Here is a 17,934-nt window from a genome sequence, read left to right as displayed (position 1 = left end):
GGAATTTAAGATATAGTGCGGTATGATCGTCAGTAAATTAAAAATATGCGTGTATTCTTGCCATTTTAATCAATTAAATCTAACAAATCAGATATGAGCCATCAAAAAATTTCAGGTACCTGCTTAACATGCTTAATGAGTCTGTTGGTGTAGTTTTCTAATTTGATATCAGACCACATCTCTATAATTTAATAATACTCTTTTAACACAGCAAAATACATGTACCATTGATGAAATGAAATGTTAATTTAACACATCAACTTTCTATATAGATTTAAAATGACAAGATAAATAGACGTCAAAGCTCATTTTTATTTCAATATTTGGAAATTTTATTTCAACTTTACTTCTTACAAGAAAAGCTTTATGATAGTATGCAAATAATTAGTATAGCTGTGACTAATAATAACATTAACGATTTAAACATCGCATGTACTACTAATAAAATGATGAATTATTGGATTGTCATGTAAAAATATAAGACGCACCAATTGCAGAGCAAACGACACATGTCTCTGGGAAAACATTCATCATGGACGCTCGATACCAGTTAATTTAGAAAAACTACAACATAAAACACTTTAAAAAATGAAATCCTCAAACTGACCTACTCTATAAATTTGACAAAATAAAATAAAGCTAGATTGTAACAACCCGTAAATTGTTATTGCACTTTTACACAAGAGATAAACCAACATGATACATTTATATAAAAGAACAACAATTAACATATGTAACAAAACTACTTGTTAAAATTGAAGTAAAATCCTTCACACCAGCCAATGAAATATCTATATCTTATAATGTTGTGAATTCATAAAATTAATGACAGAAACATTATAATGAGGATTTCATTTTGACAAATTGAGGACTTGGTGTTTTTGTTTTTTTTTAAACCAATCAATATTGTTTCGCACATTAATACAACACTATGCATTACAAACAACATTATGTTTTCAATCACAATACCCTCCTCCAGGACTCCACCACAATCCCTGAGGACAGTCACGTATATATTTTGTATTCCCTACACATGAGATATATTTCGAAGAATCTCCTGGATGTGGATGATTCCCAGATTTTCCAGCACAGAAATCTAAATGATAATAATCAACTACAAATGCTATATGTCATTATCAATTTTATCCATAAGTAAATGGCCTTTGTTATATTGACACTATACATTTATTTCCCGTGCCAAGAATATTCATATTTCACGAGGACTCTGCCCGAGGGAAATATGATTTTTCGAGGGTGAGCAAAGATAAAAGGGAAATGAATGTTTTATTCCACTGCCTATGCTTTGTTTACTATCAATACATTAAATATTATTTTGCATACATTTTTTTTCTTATTCGCTTGTTTTTGTAAGTCAAACTAAACACGACATACCCATTGATAAACAGTAAGAATCAAAATTTAATTATAAGTCTTTTTGTTTTATCGTCTGAAATAAATTTGAACATGATAATGATTTTTGTTATCGCTATTTTAAAAAAACGTTCAAAACGTTATGTACATTAACCGCGCGTAACGTCGCACGAAGTAATCCCGACATTTCAGAGGGGAATATGATCCTCAGAATGGAATATGAAGATTTGTTCAATGACACGTGGGATAGTCTCAACCAATCAAATATTGATTAAACTATCAATATGTTTAAACAGTGTAATAATATAATGTGGCCGACTGCGACAAAATGTATATTAGAACGAACTGATTGAAATTTTGTTTCTTTTATTTTTTTTGTGTGTCTTTTTAGTTAGTGCCAACTTTTGTTTACGTTAAATGCATTTTTTTTTGTAAAATAGACTTAAAAATATCCATGAAAACTAAAATAAAATTTTAATATATTTATTGAGGTCTGGATTTTTCTCACTTTTGAAGGTCATACGGTTATCAATGGTTTCTTATATATACGTCATTTGGTCTCTGGCGAGCAATTACCTCATTGACTATCAGACCATATCTTCTTATTTTTCATTTTGAAAACAAAAAAAATTTATGCAAACATTGTATGATACCATTTTTCTATTTTTTTTAATTTTGAACAAAGATGTATTAAAAGTGTATATATTATTCAAATGTTGAAAATCCTAAGACTTGGTTGTACATACCTGAAGGTACTGTTTTAGGTGATGCCGTTGTACTAGTTGATTTTGGTGTTTTTGTAGTACTGGTACTGGATGTTGTGACTGGTGTAGGTACTGTTGTAGGTGATGTTGTTGTACTAGTTGATTTCGGTGTTGTTGTAGTACTGGTATTGGATATTGTGACTGGTGTAGGTACTGTTGTAGATGATGTTGTTGTACTTGTTGATTTCGGTGTTGTTGTAGTACTGGTACTGGATGTTGTGACTGTCGTAGGTACTGTTATAGTTGATGTTGTTGTACTTGTTGATTTTGGTGTTGTTGTAGTACTGGTACTGGATGTTGTGACTGGTGTGGGTACTGTTGTAGGTGATGTTGTTGAACAAGTTGATTTCGGTGTTGTTGTAGTACTGGTACTGGATGTTGTGACTGATGTAGGTACTGTTGTAGGTGATGTTGTTGTACTTGTTGATTTCGGTGTTGTTGTAGTACTGGTACTGGATATTGTGACTAGCGTAGGTACTGTTGTAGGTGATGTTGTTGTACTAGTTGATTTCGATGTTGTTGTAGTACTGGTACTGGATGTTGTGACTGGCGTAGGTACTGTTGTAGGTGATGTTGTTGTACTTGTTGATTTCGGTGTTGTTGTAGTACTAGTACTGGATGTTGTGACTGGTGTAGGTACTGTTAAAGATGATGTTGTTGTACTAGTTGATTTCGGTGTTGTTGTAGTACTGGTACTGGATGTTGTGACTGGCGTAGGTACTGTTGTAGGTGATGTTGTTGTACTAGTTGATTTCGGTGTTGTTGTAGTACTGGTACTGGATGTTGTGACTGTCGTAGGTACTGTTGTAGGTGATGTTGTTGTACTTGTTGATTTCGGTGTTGTTGTAGTACTGGTACTGGATGTTGTGACTGTCGTATGTACTGTTGTAGGTGATGTTGTTGTACTAGTTGATTTCGGTGTTGTTGTAGTACTGGTACTGGATGTTGTGACTGGCGTAGGTACTGTTGTAGGTGATGTTGTTGTACTAGTTGATTTCGGTGTTGTTGTAGTACTGGTACTGGATGTTGTGACTGTCGTAGGTACTGTTATAGTTGATGTTGTTGTACTTGTTGATTTCGGTGTTGTTGTAGTGCTGGTACTGGATGTTGTGACTGGCGTAGGTACTGTTGTAGGTGATGTTGTTGTACTTGTTGATTTCGGTGTTGTTGTAGTACTGGTACTGGATGTTGTGACTGGTGTAGGTACTGTTATAGGTGATGTTGTTGTAGTACTGGTACTGGATGTTGTGACTGGCGTAGGTACTGTTGTAGGTGATGTTGTTGTACTAGTTGATTTCGGTGTTGTTGTAGTACTGGTACTGGATGTTGTGACTGGTGTAGGTACTGTTGTAGGTGATGTTGTTGTACTAGTTGATTTCGGTGTTGTTAAGTACTGGTACTGGATGTTGTGACTGTCGTAGGTACTGTTATAGTTGATGTTGTTGTACTTGTTGATTTCGGTGTTGTTGTAGTACTGGTACTGGATGTTGTAACTGTCGTAGGTACTGTTGTAGGTGATGTTGTTGTACTTTATGATTTCGGTGTTGTTGTAGTACTGGTACTGGATGTTGTGACTGGCGTGGGTACTGTTGTAGGTGATGTTGTTGTACTTGTTGATTTCGGTGTTGTTGTAGTACTGGTACTGGATGTTGTGACTGGCGTAGGTACTGTTGTAGGTGATGTTGTTGTACTAGTTGATTCCGGTGTTGTTATAGTACTGGTACTGGATGTTGTGACTGTCGTAGGTACTGTTGTAGGTGATGTTGTTGTACTTGTTGATTTCGGTGTTGTTGTAGTACTGGTACTGGATGTTGTGACTGTCGTAGGTACTGTTGTAGGTGATGTTGTTGTTCTTGTTGATTTCGGTGTTGTTGTAGTACTGGTACTGGATGTTGTGACTGTCGTAGGTACTGTTGTAGGTGATGTTGTTGTACTAGTTGATTTTGGTGTTGTTGTAGTACTGGTACTGGATGTTGTGACTGGCGTAGGTACTGTTGTAGGTGATGTTGTTGTACTTTATGATTTCGGTGTTGTTGTAGTACTGATACTGGATGTTGTGACTGTCGTAGGTACTGTTGTAGGTGATGTCGTTGTACTTGTTGATTTTGGTGTTGTTGTAGTACTGGTACTGGATGTTGTGACTGGCGTAGGTACTGTTGTAGGTGATGTTGTTGTACTAGTTGATTTCGGTGTTGTTATAGTACTGGTACTGGATGTTGTGACTGTCGTAGGCACTGTTGTAGGTGATGTTGTTGTACTTGTTGATTTCGGTGTTGTTGTAGTACTGGTACTGGATGTTGTGACTGTCGTAGGTACTGTTGTAGGTGATGTTGTTGTACTTGTTGATTTCGGTGTTGTTGTAGTACTGGTACTGGATGTTGTGACTGTCGTTGGTTCTGTTGTAGGTGATGTTGTTGTACTAGTTGATTTCGGTATTGTTGTAGTACTGGTACTGGATGTTGTGACTGGTGTAGGTACTGTTGTAGGTGATGTTGTTGTACTTGTTGATTTCGGTGCTGTTGTAGTACTGGTACTGGATGTTGTGACTGGCGTAGGTACTGTTGTAGGTGATGTTGTTGTACTAGTTGATTTCGGTGTTGTTGTAGTACTGGTACTGGATGTTGTGACTGGTGTAGGTACTGTTATAGGTGATGTTGTTGTAGTACTGGTACTGGATGTTGTGACTGGCGTAGGTACTGTTGTAGGTGATGTTGTTGTACTAGTTGATTTCGGTGTTGTTGTAGTACTGGTACTGGATGTTGTGACTGGTGTAGGTACTGTTGTAGGTGATGTTGTTGTACTTGTTGATTTCGGTGTTGTTGTAGTACTGGTACTGGATGTTGTGACTGGTGTATGTACTCTTATAGGTGATGTTGTTGTAGTACTGGTACTGGATGTTGTGACTGGCGTAGGTACTGTTGTAGGTGATGTTGTTGTACTTGTTGATTTCGGTGTTGTTGTAGTACTGGTACTGGATGTTGTGACTGGTGTAGGTACTGTTATAGGTGATGTTGTTGTACTAGTTGATTTCGGTGTTGTTGTAGTACTGGTACTGGATGTTGTGACTGGCGTAGGTACTGTTGTAGGTGATGTTGTTGTACTAGTTGATTTCGGTGTTGTTGTAGTACTGGTACTGGATGTTGTGACTGGTGTAGGTACTGTTATAGGTGATGTTGTTGTACTAGTTGATTTCGGTGTTGTTGTAGTACTGGTACTGGATGTTGTGACTGGCGTAGGTACTGTTGTAGGTGATGTTGTTGTACTAGTTGATTTCGGTGTTGTTGTAGTACTGGTACTGGATGTTGTGACTGTCGTAGGTACTGTTATAGTTGATGTTGTTGTACTTGTTGATTTCGGTGTTGTTGTAGTACTGGTACTGGATGTTGTGACTGGCGTAGGTACTGTTGTAGGTGATGTTGTTGTACTAGTTGATTTCGGTGTTGTTGTAGTACTGGTACTGGATGTTGTGATTGGTGTAGGTACTGTTGTAGGTGATGTTTTGTACTAGTTGATTTCGGTGTTTTGTATTAGTACTGGTACTGGATGTTGTGACTGGTGTAGGTACTGTTGTAGGTGATGTTGTTGTACTAGTTGATTTCGGTGTTGTTGTAGTACTGGTACTGGATGTTGTGACTGTCGTAGGTACTGTTATAGTTGATGTTGTTGTACTTGTTGATTTCGGTGTTGTTGTAGTACTGGTACTGGAATTTGTGACTGGCGTAGGTACTGTTGTTGGTGATGTTGTTGTACTAGTTGATTTCGGTGTTGTTGTAGTACTGGTACTGGATGTTGTGACTGGCGTAGGTACTGTTTTAGGTGATGTCGTTGTACTAGTTGATTTCGGTGTTGTTATAGTACTGGTACTGGATGCTGTGACTGGCGTACAAGAGATTAGAAATCATAAATTGAATGAAAACATCTTTTTTATAACAAAAATAATAGTCATAAGTTTATGGAAAATGAACTGGAATTAAACGTAGCCTTATTTGTTTGAAGTTAAAACGTTTGAAATCATATGTTGATTCTCGAGTATAAACTTGATTATCGATTATAAATCTGATATGATGTACTTTACATTTGTTCATACTAGAAATAACTTTGGTTGTGTTCCTAAGAGAGGAGAAAATTACCCGTAACAGTAACATACTAGAGAAACGTTAAGCCTTTTTTGTGTTTTACCTTCATTATGTTTTGTTTAGAAGCACTGGTGTAATAATACCAAAAACATTTATAGAATAACTAATCGAAGAATTCAAATAGAGAAATATATTCATCGAGTGACCGAACAACACATTAATTGACGAATGCGCGTAGCGCATGAGTTAATTATCAGTGTTGTTTGGTCACGAGTTTAATATTTTTCGATATTTGAATTCTTTGATTAGTTATTCTTTTTATTATATTGGCAAATGTTTTTTTTTTATGAAATTAAAGTAGAAAATGTAAGGAACTATATCTTTGTCTACGCATTCACAATTTGTTTTGATCCGACGTCATCGACGTCTAGAAAACGCCTATTGTTGTTTGACATCAGAGGAGTGAAATAACCACGTTTATTTCACATGTGAAATTATCGGTTTTTAGTTCACTGGGAAAACAATGTAATTCATTGCAACCAATGTAATAAATCATCTTATTGACCTGTTATAGACAGATCGATTGTTGGAGTTGTTGAAGTACCAGGCATCATAGATGGAGACATTGGATTCTGACTTGAAGACAGAGATTTTGAGGTTGATAAAATTGATGAAGATGTAACGAATGAACTAGTCAAATGCAATTCTTGAATACTAGATGTTGATAAAAATTACGACAAAGTTGTTGAATCAGACGAACTCGGAATTTTACCTTATATTTAGCATTGGCATTATTTTGGTCTCATATTGAAAGAAAAGAAATTTAGAATCTGCTTAAATTTTAATAATGACCTTTTATGAGCTATTGAAGTTTTCTATGAAAAGAGGGTGATATGGGGCAAATCATTTTACCCTGTATAGTAGGGAAAAAATCAAGGAGTCCGAAAAAACAAATTCCTAATCTTGAAATTACTATATCCTTTAGAGGCTCAGGTGAATTTTCAGATTCAATCTGTTTCAATCAGTAAAATTTGTTTCCCCGACAATTAACATGTTGTACCTTTAAATCTTAATCCTGATAACATTGATCATACCGGAAAATTTTTCTTTGGTATTTTGTTGTACTGTCGTCGAGGTTGCCTTTGTAATATTTTTATTTTTACAAGCAATGTGCAGTTTACTATTTTATACTCTACTGAAACATCCTAGGAAATTACAATTATCAAAACAAACATATCTATTCGGTAAACGAGTAACTGTGATTATAGAAAGCTCTTACGGGTTTTCATTTTTAAGATGAAAATATTAAAAAACTACGAGTATTAGTTTTTTTTTCTATATTTCAATTAATTTTTTTTCTAAAGAATTTTTACCAAAATCTGCACCTGCTTAATTTTTTCGGTTTAATGTTGCTCGCACTGTTTCAAAAATAATAGGATAAAGGGATTGAAGACTTGTCATTTTTTATTATGTAGGATTCCTATAGAAGTTTCTGCACATATATATGCATTGTATAATTATTAGCTATTCAGAATAATGATATAGAAAGATTCATTTTGACCTTGTTATTATTTCGCGCTCTGTGCAACTCTTAATTGTTATCCCCTTGGTTTATTTCACTATACCATGTACCTGAACTAGTTCCTCCCCGATTTGTTGAACCAGATCCTCCCTGTGTCGTTGAACTAGACCTTCCTTGTGTCGTTGGACCTGATGTTGTCGGCGCTGCAGAAGACATTCCAGTTGGGAGTGAAGGAGTTGTAAGTGTGTCACCATTCTCGGCAATAATCAGTTCATCCTTAATTGTATTTAAAAGAGGGTATGTACGATTACTTTTAGAACATGTCTGCCTGAAATCATCAAGAGGTAGAGCCCACACCATGGTACCACCATATCCCTCGGATACCAACCATTTAATCTGTAAAAACAATAGAAATATTGAAAATGAAGTCTGCAGATTCAGACTTTCACCCATGAAACAAAACGCAAAAAAAAAATATGTTGATGTCTGAATCTAGAATACTTACTCTTGTTGCACAGAAGTTCGCTACATCTTCTTTATTATTCCTATCGATTATACATGTGAATACACACAACGCTACAACTTATATTTATTCACCAACAACAGTCACTAGCAGCATTGGTCGTCATATTGTACTCAGTATGTTCATTCCATCCGTAGATTCGTAATGTAAGATTAAAAACTACAGATACTATTTATTAAGAACTGAAAGGATTTATTATCACACTGGATGACTACTTTGTATAGTGTTTAATGTATGTTCAAACCGTATCTTTTCCCGTATAACATTATAATCTACATTTCAGTCAACACTCAATAAATGTCTAGACTCGGGATAATAAAGAGCTTGGCAGATGTAAATATATTTCTTATCAGAGGCTACTAACAAAACATATAGTGGTATATAGATAATATTTTTGTCGTAGTTGTTTTCATTGATAGACAATACAATGGTTTCTTAGTTTACTAGAATATCAGCAATATGACTTTGCTACGGCATCCACTGAAAAGATTTCAGCAAAATATTTTAGTGTTCATAAAATTGAAGTTTATTGTGTATAATAAATAAAGGCAACAAGTATACCGCTGTTCAATAGTCATAATTCTTTTAAGCAAAAACAAATCCGGGTAACAAATTAAAACCGAGGAAGACACATCAACTATAAGAAGAAAACAACGGAACAACAGAAACACTGAACAACAAAAAAAACAAAAAAAAACGCCAACATACATAGATAGAAACGGACTATAGATAACAACTGCCATATTCCTGAATTGGTACAGGACATTTTATTTTAAGAAAAAAATGGTGGGTTGAACCTGGTTTTATGGCTAGCCAAACCAGCCGCTTATATGGCAATGTTTAAAATACCGCTAAAATGACAACACTACGTGACAGGAATACAGTGCAAACAAACGTACGAAACATACAGCACAGAGAAATACATAAATAAATAATATAATAGTACATTACAACATGGAAACCGCAGAATAACAACGTACCCTCCCATGAATTTACGACAGCACACCAGGACACTTCAAACGAAATATAAACTGCGCGTCACATGAACGGATCAACGTCAGAAAAGTGACGTATTTTTGAGAAGTTTATATTATAACAGATAATTTCTAAAAATAAAAAAAGATTTGTTTTATTTATAGACATGTACACGATTATTAAATTGGGATTGAATTTGTATGGTGTTAATTTATTTATTTTCTAACCATGACAAGAATATTAAAATGGAATTGTGTTTGTAATGGTGTTATAATTTGTATTTTGTAACAATGTCGATTTTTCTTCTAAATCAAAATTGTGTATAAACAAAAACAAAAAAAAAAAAAACAAAAAAACAAAAAAAAAAAAAAATCCTGTCCATATAGTTATTTTAAACTTAAAATCAAATAAATAAAGTAGTTGATTTTTTATCTTAAATTTTACATAAATAAAGAAAATTGAAACTGCGAGCTACTGCTCACTGATGATACCCCCGCCCAAATATTTCGATAAACAGGAAGTTGTTAAATGATGAATCTGAAAACGCATCACGTATAGCTGACTTATATAAACCCTGAAACCAAATTTCAGAAATCCTTGTAGTTCCTGAGAAAGATGCGACGAAAAATATTCATGAGACGGACGGACAGACTGACGGACTGACGAATGGACTGACGGATGGATGGACTGACGGACGGACAGACAGGGGTATATTTTTATACCCCCACTTTTTAAAGCGGGGGTATAAAAATATTTCTACAACCGATTTCTCCTTCACAAAGGAGTGGAGATATTTGAGCCAAACTTATATAACTTCGTCCCTGTTGTTATGAAGTTGTGTATCATGCATACATTTGAATTTTTTAAGATATCTAATATAAGATTTGTTCAGGATTCAAATTCAATGATAAGAAGGACTATTGCAATAGCGGAAATAACTCGGAAAATGACAATATATGAGTAACACTTGCGTTTTTTGTAATCAATCTGAATGCTTACTTTAACTTGAAGACTATCTTCGTCGTCGAAACTAACCCACAATGAACCGTCGGTATAATATGGAACCATCTGTTCACTGTCGTACACTGTCTGGCCTTTTCCACTTTCTTGTAAAGCACATATCTGTTACAATAATATTTTCCATGAATATTAGTAACATTTTGAAAATTATATTGTTGATGAGACTTACTGTAGACGAAAGTATACTCTAAACTAAAATAAAAATAGAATACAGACTGACAACAGTCACAGGAGAATTTTGGTGTAGATGTGTCATTGTAAATAATGATGAAAAAACAAGGCTGCGTTGAAAATGAGATTCGTTTACTGACTTAATGATTTATTTTAAGTTTCTTTAGCGGTTAAAAAAATGGCACTGCTTCCAGGGAAAACAAAAGAAAAACAAATGCACGTAAAAAACTTCACGATCAAACTGAAACAATAAAACTTGTTTAGACAAATTATACGAATGTTCTTTGCAAGAAATAAAGATAATGAAAACACAATATGCATAATAATACCTCATAATAAGACATGAATCCATTTTCTCTGGTATATTGTCCTTTTATACCTGGTTCGCTAGCCGCCGCTCCGATACCTGTCTGACTACCAGATAATGTGAATGTTCGCCCGTAAGTTGCTAATCCAATGATTAATTTTTCTTTCGGTGCTCCTGATGAATTCCAGTACTTTGCCACAAAATCCTGAAAACCAAAACAAAATAAACTGATTTATTTGTTAAAGCTTTAAAACCCTCTCTGTAATAGGTAAGCAAATTAGTACTTAAACCAACGTTTTGCTTTGGAAGGTATAGTTATTAAAAACAAAAATGCATTATTACAAAAAAAAAAAAAAAAAAATAATAACTTGACAAAATGTGTATTCTTAGTCTTTGAAGTCCACCATTAATTCATACAATGGAAACACTGCACTTTGGTAATAGAAGGGTAATACTGATCTTTTTTTATATAATATAACGTTAGGTTTTACACCAACAATTAAACAAATCACATTTAGAACATCATGTAATAGTAGCCATGCTCTTACAAAACATAGTGCTTTTCATGATATTGTTTGCTATCAAATTAATTTACATGATGAAACTTTTCTGGATGAGTAAGAGAATACTGAGCCCAAATTTACTTATGCACGAATTGCATTACAAGTTTATGGTAGATGTGCTACATAGTATGCTTTTAAAAGATTTTCACAAAATCAGAGTGCTTTTTTTCAGTATTAGATGACTTCAAGAACGTCATGTGTCACTTCAAGAAATACTTCATATATATATATATACAAAAGTGGAAAATGTTGAAAGGTGATGCATACACAATTAAGGATATACATGGTTTTCGTGAAGTTAAATTTCAGGTAAAATAGTAAGAGAACTGAGCTTATTTATATACAAATATAGATTTGATTGTATATATTGACACCTTAACCAATCAAGTCTTTCCGGAGATAATTTAACTTACAATATTTAAGTATCTCTGATCACCATATTCATTTGACTTAGGAAATAAAGGACTATTATGTCCCGTAGTAGATTGCCAGGGTCCTTGAAGGTCATGAGACATAATGTTGATAAAATCCATGTACCTATAAGAATACTGTAACAGATTAATGTTGTATAAAAAACTCTCAACACAATAAGATATACCACAACCTAAAAAATTATATGAACTAATTTTTTGAACAAAGTATAATGATTAAATTATAATGAATACAAGGAAAACAGTTAAGCAACATGCATCGTATCATTGTTGCATTCATACAGAGGGGAAAAATCGAACAGGCCCACACAATATTAAGCCAACACTTTTTGGATCTCCGTATCTTTGGTCTAGTGTTTATACTTGATCTTTTTTTGGTATTTACGATACTAACAAATAATATATCAAAAATAGCTTACTGTGACATTATGGGGATATCATAGGCGGTATCGATGGTGTGTTTTCCAGCAGCTACTGCAGCAGTCAAAAGAAGAAATACTAATCCAGAGGTCTCGGACTCTTCGTCGAAAGCTTCTTTAAGATCCTGCCAAGTAAGAACTTTTAACATATATAATCTTTAAAAAATATTGGAGAACCAATATGAATTAAAGAAGTAAGGAAGCGTTAATGAGACTCAATATAACAAAAGAAGTAAGACTTAGTGCACAAATACACAAAGAAAGTTGCTGACAGTATATCAAGGACATTTTTATATTGAAACTACATACATTCTATAACTTACATGAAAATGGTTATACCTTAACCAATAATCCAAAGTTGACTTTGTCTTCAGGTTTACCACCCCTGTTTGATGGATATTCCCAGTCTATATCTAATCCATCGAACTTATATTTCCTCAGGTACTGTATAGCTGAACTAATAAATTCTGCCCTTGAATCTTTGTTGCTGACCATCTGAGAATATACTACGCTACCACTGTTCCAACCACCTAGCGCTAGTAATGTTTTTAATGAGGGATTTTGTAGTTTCAAATCATTTAGATGAGAATATCTGTCATAAATATATAAACAAAAAACATTTCAAAATACAAATTCTTTCTTCCTCTTTCATATTGAAATGTTTGGTACACGATTTCACGGCTACTTAGTGCTCTTTATTCATGATTTCTTTGAGGCACACATGTGAATCTTATATTAAACAAAATAAAGTTATAAAAAAAAAAATATCAAAAATACCAAACTCCAAGGGAAATTCAAAACGGAAAGTCCTTTATAAAATGGCAAAATCAAAAGCACAAACACATCAAACGAATGGAAAACAACTTTCATATTCCTGACCTGTTACAGGCATTTCCTTATGAAGAAAATGGTAGATTGAACCTAGTTTTATAGCTAGCTAAACCTCTCATGTGTATGACAGTCGCAAAGAATTCCATTATATTGATAACAATGATTGAGCAAAACAAACAGACATAACAGGTAATAATGTCAAAAAATGGGGTACAGCAGTCAACATTGTAGTATAATCTTAATCACTATGAAAACAAATAACTATTTCAACAAAGAAAAAACAAAATGGAATATAGACACTCTATAGACAAAGTAAATAAGGAAAAGTAAAAGACAAGAATACAAAATTGACCATAGCACAATAACACAATGGCAGGATGTATAAGTACAAGCCAAAGGTTTATCATGAAAAAATGGACTAAACAGTAAAGGTTAAAAATAGTGTACAGGACAAATAAAAAGAAAACACTATAACACGTAATTAAGATGATAATCAACGTCATTATCTAAAATCTATATTTAAGACCATCTTGTTTTATTTGTGGAGTTGAAACTGAATATTTATCTAAAATCTATATTTAAGACCATCTTGTTTTATTTGTGGAGTTGAAACTGAATATTTATCAACAAGTCTTGGTATCTCTGAATGAACCTTTTTTTTTAGAAAAAGAACAAGACGTTCTTTGACATAATCTTGGCTTATCAACTTTATGCTCAAACACTGATGACGTTTTATAAAGTATGAATATCAGCTGCCAGCTCTTGTATACCGAATGAGTTGGGAAATGTATATCCCATATGCAGGGGAAGTTGATATATTACTCCTGAGGTAGGGGAAATTTATAATTTCATAGTTAAAATCGTCTCGCGTGTCAGTAGAATATAAACATATCATAGAAACCAATAAAATCTGGGATGGAAATGGGGGAATGCGTCAAAGAGACAACAACCTGACCAAAGTCCATAAAACAGCCCAAGGCCACCAACACATCGAGAAAATCCCGCACTCGGAGGATGGCTTCAGCTGGCCCCTAAACAAAAAAGTGTACAAATTATGTGAAAATGGACGTCACATTAAACTCCGAAACATATAAATGAACTAAAATAAAAATAACATACAAGACTAACAAAGGCTCAGAGGCTCCTGACTTGGGACAGGCGCAAAATTGCGGCGCAGTAAAACATGTTTTGTGAGATCTCAACCCTCCCCCTTTACCTCTAGGCAATATAGAATAAACTGTAACGTGTACACAGGGTAGGCGTGTCTATTTCTATTTTAGAATAGGTTCGTTACCAGTTTAATACTGGATCCAAAATGTTCTATTTACAAAATATACAACAAGTAAACTATCTTCATAAATTGACATCAATAAACTAAAATATATACAACTGCTCTTTGCTATCTCTATTAAACTATCTATAACTATTCTACTTAAAATATATACAACTGGTACAATTTTGTACTATTACAAATTTGCCCTGGGTTAAGATCAAACTTGTCCTCCTGGTACAATAATGTACCCTACAAGTTAACACACTTGTTCAATACGTTTTGGTACAATTATGTACGTTACAAGTTATCACACTTGTCCAATAAGGTACAACAACACGGTTCAGCTTGTAAACTCCAACTTGTACAAGTCCGTATTTATAACAGGCACCAACCTGTTCTTTATTACACTTTCTGTAATAGTATCTAACATATTAGAGAACACAAGCTCGAATATCAACGTACCGTACCTTGGTCTTATGTCTCCGTAGACTTATGACAATCGACCTTGAGCAAGGAATCGCTCGTGCCTTTATACCCCAATGTTAGTTCTGCCATTCTTGGAGAGGGGTGTTCTACCAAAGTGCCTTGTTACTCGTATTAGAGTTGCCTTTGGAACACCCCTTCATATCTGACCTGACACAAGGTTTATCCGCGAAACATCTTATTATTTTCTATGTTTATTAAAGTATATACAAAAACATGAAATAAGGCTTCTGAAGAACTGTAACTAAGGTAAACGAACTAACCTAAGATACAAAATCATCACGAAACAAACACACAGCAATACGCACAGTAAAACTCCGAGTAAAAAGAAGTCCGAGTCCGATGTCAGAATAGGTAACAGAAGAAACTAAGCAAAATGACAATGATACATAAATTAACAAAGGACTACTAGCAGTTACTGACATGCCAGCTCCAGACCTCAATTACACTGATTGAAGGATTATGTCTTCATTATATGAAAATCAAGCACAATCCCTCCCATTAGGGGTTTAGTATCATACCATCATGAATTATATGAGAAGAACATAACCCGTATCATGCCAACAACTGGTTTTAGAATAAATGTGTTTATTTCCGGTGCAAAGACCTTATGAGTTAATCAATAAGTTTGCCAGACTGTTTCAATTTCAAATTTATCTATGAACCAGACAAAATAATAACCTTAATTTCGATTACAGTTTCTGTACTTTACTTCTGTCTTCTATCTTTTATAGAAAAATAATCTTTATTTGATATCAACCACAAAAGTATTATCTACTGTTTTCCAAAACACAGATCAAGAAAACTCATCTTAAGTAATTATAAAATGTTGACTAAATCTTACAGTTCATAGTCATTGTACTCTAGTCTCTGTACCATGTTGCCATTGAGTTTACCAAATGCATAAATAATATGTGTACACAAGTAAGGATCTATATCGCTGGGCAGGAACTTCCCAATACCAAGTCTGTACTGTGACCAATTAGTGTAGTAACATACTCTTTTGTATTCTGTGGATTCTAAGATATAAAATAAATTTATCGTTTATTTAGATAATAAATATCTTAAAGATAAAACAAGTTTCCTTCTTTAAAAAAAGAAAAGCATAAACGTGAACCCGAGACAGCTAATTAGTCACAAAAACAACTAGCAGTATCCTTTAACTTTACTTTCCGCCATGTAGATGATGTTCTCTCACTAAATAATTCAAAATTTGGTGACTATGTTGAACGCATCTATCCCATCGAACTTGAGATAAAAGATACAACAGATACAGTAAAGTCTGCCTCATATCTTGACTTACATCTAGAAATTGACAACTTGTTTTATCTTTAAGATATTTATTATCTAAATGATGCAGGCGCTGATGGAAAGTTCACAATCATCTCTTTTGTCGTAAAGTTATGTTTTCAACCCCAAAACTTTACAACAAAAGAGATAATTTCAGCTTCCCAATTGTGAACTTTCCATTTCTATGTGGCAACATTCCAGCAGCGCCTGCATGCGGAGTATATATCACTCAGTTAATACGATATTCTAGGGCTTGTATTTCATATCATGATTTCCAAGGAAGCTATTAAACCAAGTGTTATAGGTGGTAAAGTTGAAATCATCCCTTCGTTAATTTTACTACATCACGAGTTAGTTGACCATTATGGAATATCTATTTCACAGATGATAGCGGATATGTTCCAAATGTCGTAACTACAATCCCGTCCCCTTTTCATGAACGTGACCTACCGAATAAGACTTGCTAACATGAGCAACACGACTGGTGCCTGATGTGGAGCAGGATCTGCTTACCCTTCCGGAGCACCTGATATCACCCACAGTTTAGTGAGGTTCATGTTGCTCAGTCTTTAGTTTCTTTGTTGTGTTTTGTGTACTATTGTATGTCTGTTTGCCTTTTTCTTTTTTAGCCATGGCGTTGTAAGTTTATTTTCGACTTATGAATAAAGGCAACAGTAGTATACCGCTGTTCGAAAACTCATAAATCGATAGAGATAAAAACAAATCCAGGTTACAAACTAAAACTGAGGGAAACGCATCAAATATAAGAGGAGAACGACGACACAACAAAAACACAACATTAAAATGTAACACACACAGAAACGAACTATAATATAACAATGGCCATTTTCCTGACTTGGTACAGGACATTTTAAGAGAAAAAATGGTGGATTGAACCTGGTTTTGTGGCATACCAAACCTCCCGCTTTTATGGCAACGTCAAACACAACACCAAAACGACAACATCACAAGACAGGACCACAATACAAATAAATGGGAGAACATATAGGACAAAGAAACACACCGATAATAGCTAACAAAAGGTACTAGGCTTAAAATTCAATACGCCAGACGTGCGTCTCGTCCACAAAAGACCAACCAGTGACGCTCAGATGAAAAAAGTTTGAAAGCCAAAACAAGTACAAAGCTGAAGAGCACCGAGGACCAAAACTTCCAAAAAGTTGCGCCTAACACGGCCAGGGTTTTCTGCCTGGGACAAGAACATCCTTATTATTTAGAATAATTTGCAAACAGTAAATTTTATAAAATGACTATATAATAGATATTCATGATAAAACCAAAGTGGGGACTAACTACAGAATAAAAACGGAAACATTACATAAAACAACTTAATCCAACACATAAAAAATATACAGTCGAGTTAGCCAAAGCCTCAACGCACAAAGTGACGTCACATTTGAAATTCTATAAAACACACAAAGTGACGTCACATTTAAATTTGTAAAAATATTTCCCAAAAAATAAGATAGGATTAGGATTGATTAAAGATTAGATTTGTAATACTGACATTACATTTATTAATAACAATGAAAATTACAATACTTATTATTATCAAATGGTAGTAATTAGATAATTAATTGTATTATCTAGCTATGTCGGTATTTCTTCTAAATCAAACTGTAAACCAAATATATCGTATAAATTTCGTTGAACCAAACTAAAATCTAATAAATGAAGGTGGTGATTAATTATCTTTACCATAACACATGAATATAACAGAAAAGACGTTAAGACATTTGACAAAATCCGACGAGAACAACAAATATAACATCAAAATTAAATACATGAATTTGGGATAGAAAGGTACCGTGACACGTCTTATAGCAATGCGGTTTCACACTCAGCAAAACAGTCACAATCGGGAATAAGTCACGTTCGGTAACTAAAAGATCAG

At 34.1% G+C, this 17,934-nt stretch overlaps 1 protein-coding gene across 1 annotated transcript; it reads right to left on the bottom strand.

Moving 5' to 3' along the window:
• Nucleotides 1-956: 956 nt before the first annotated feature.
• Nucleotides 957-12,652, bottom strand: LOC127724925 (mucin-2-like). Its single transcript, XM_052231927.1, is given in 10 exon segments — nt 957-1,096; nt 2,118-3,524; nt 3,527-5,626; nt 5,664-6,011; nt 7,844-8,129; nt 10,231-10,353; nt 10,752-10,934; nt 11,706-11,829; nt 12,143-12,267; nt 12,482-12,652. Coding segments are annotated over 10 exon segments (4,992 nt in total). The 5' UTR covers nt 12,638-12,652.
• Nucleotides 12,653-17,934: the final 5,282 nt, after the last annotated feature.

This window comes from Mytilus californianus, unplaced genomic scaffold, assembly GCF_021869535.1.
Source record: "Mytilus californianus isolate M0D057914Y unplaced genomic scaffold, xbMytCali1.0.p SCAF_14, whole genome shotgun sequence".
Classification (NCBI taxonomy): Eukaryota; Metazoa; Mollusca; class Bivalvia; order Mytilida; family Mytilidae; genus Mytilus; species Mytilus californianus.
This window is presented reverse-complemented; position numbering and strand designations above follow the sequence as displayed.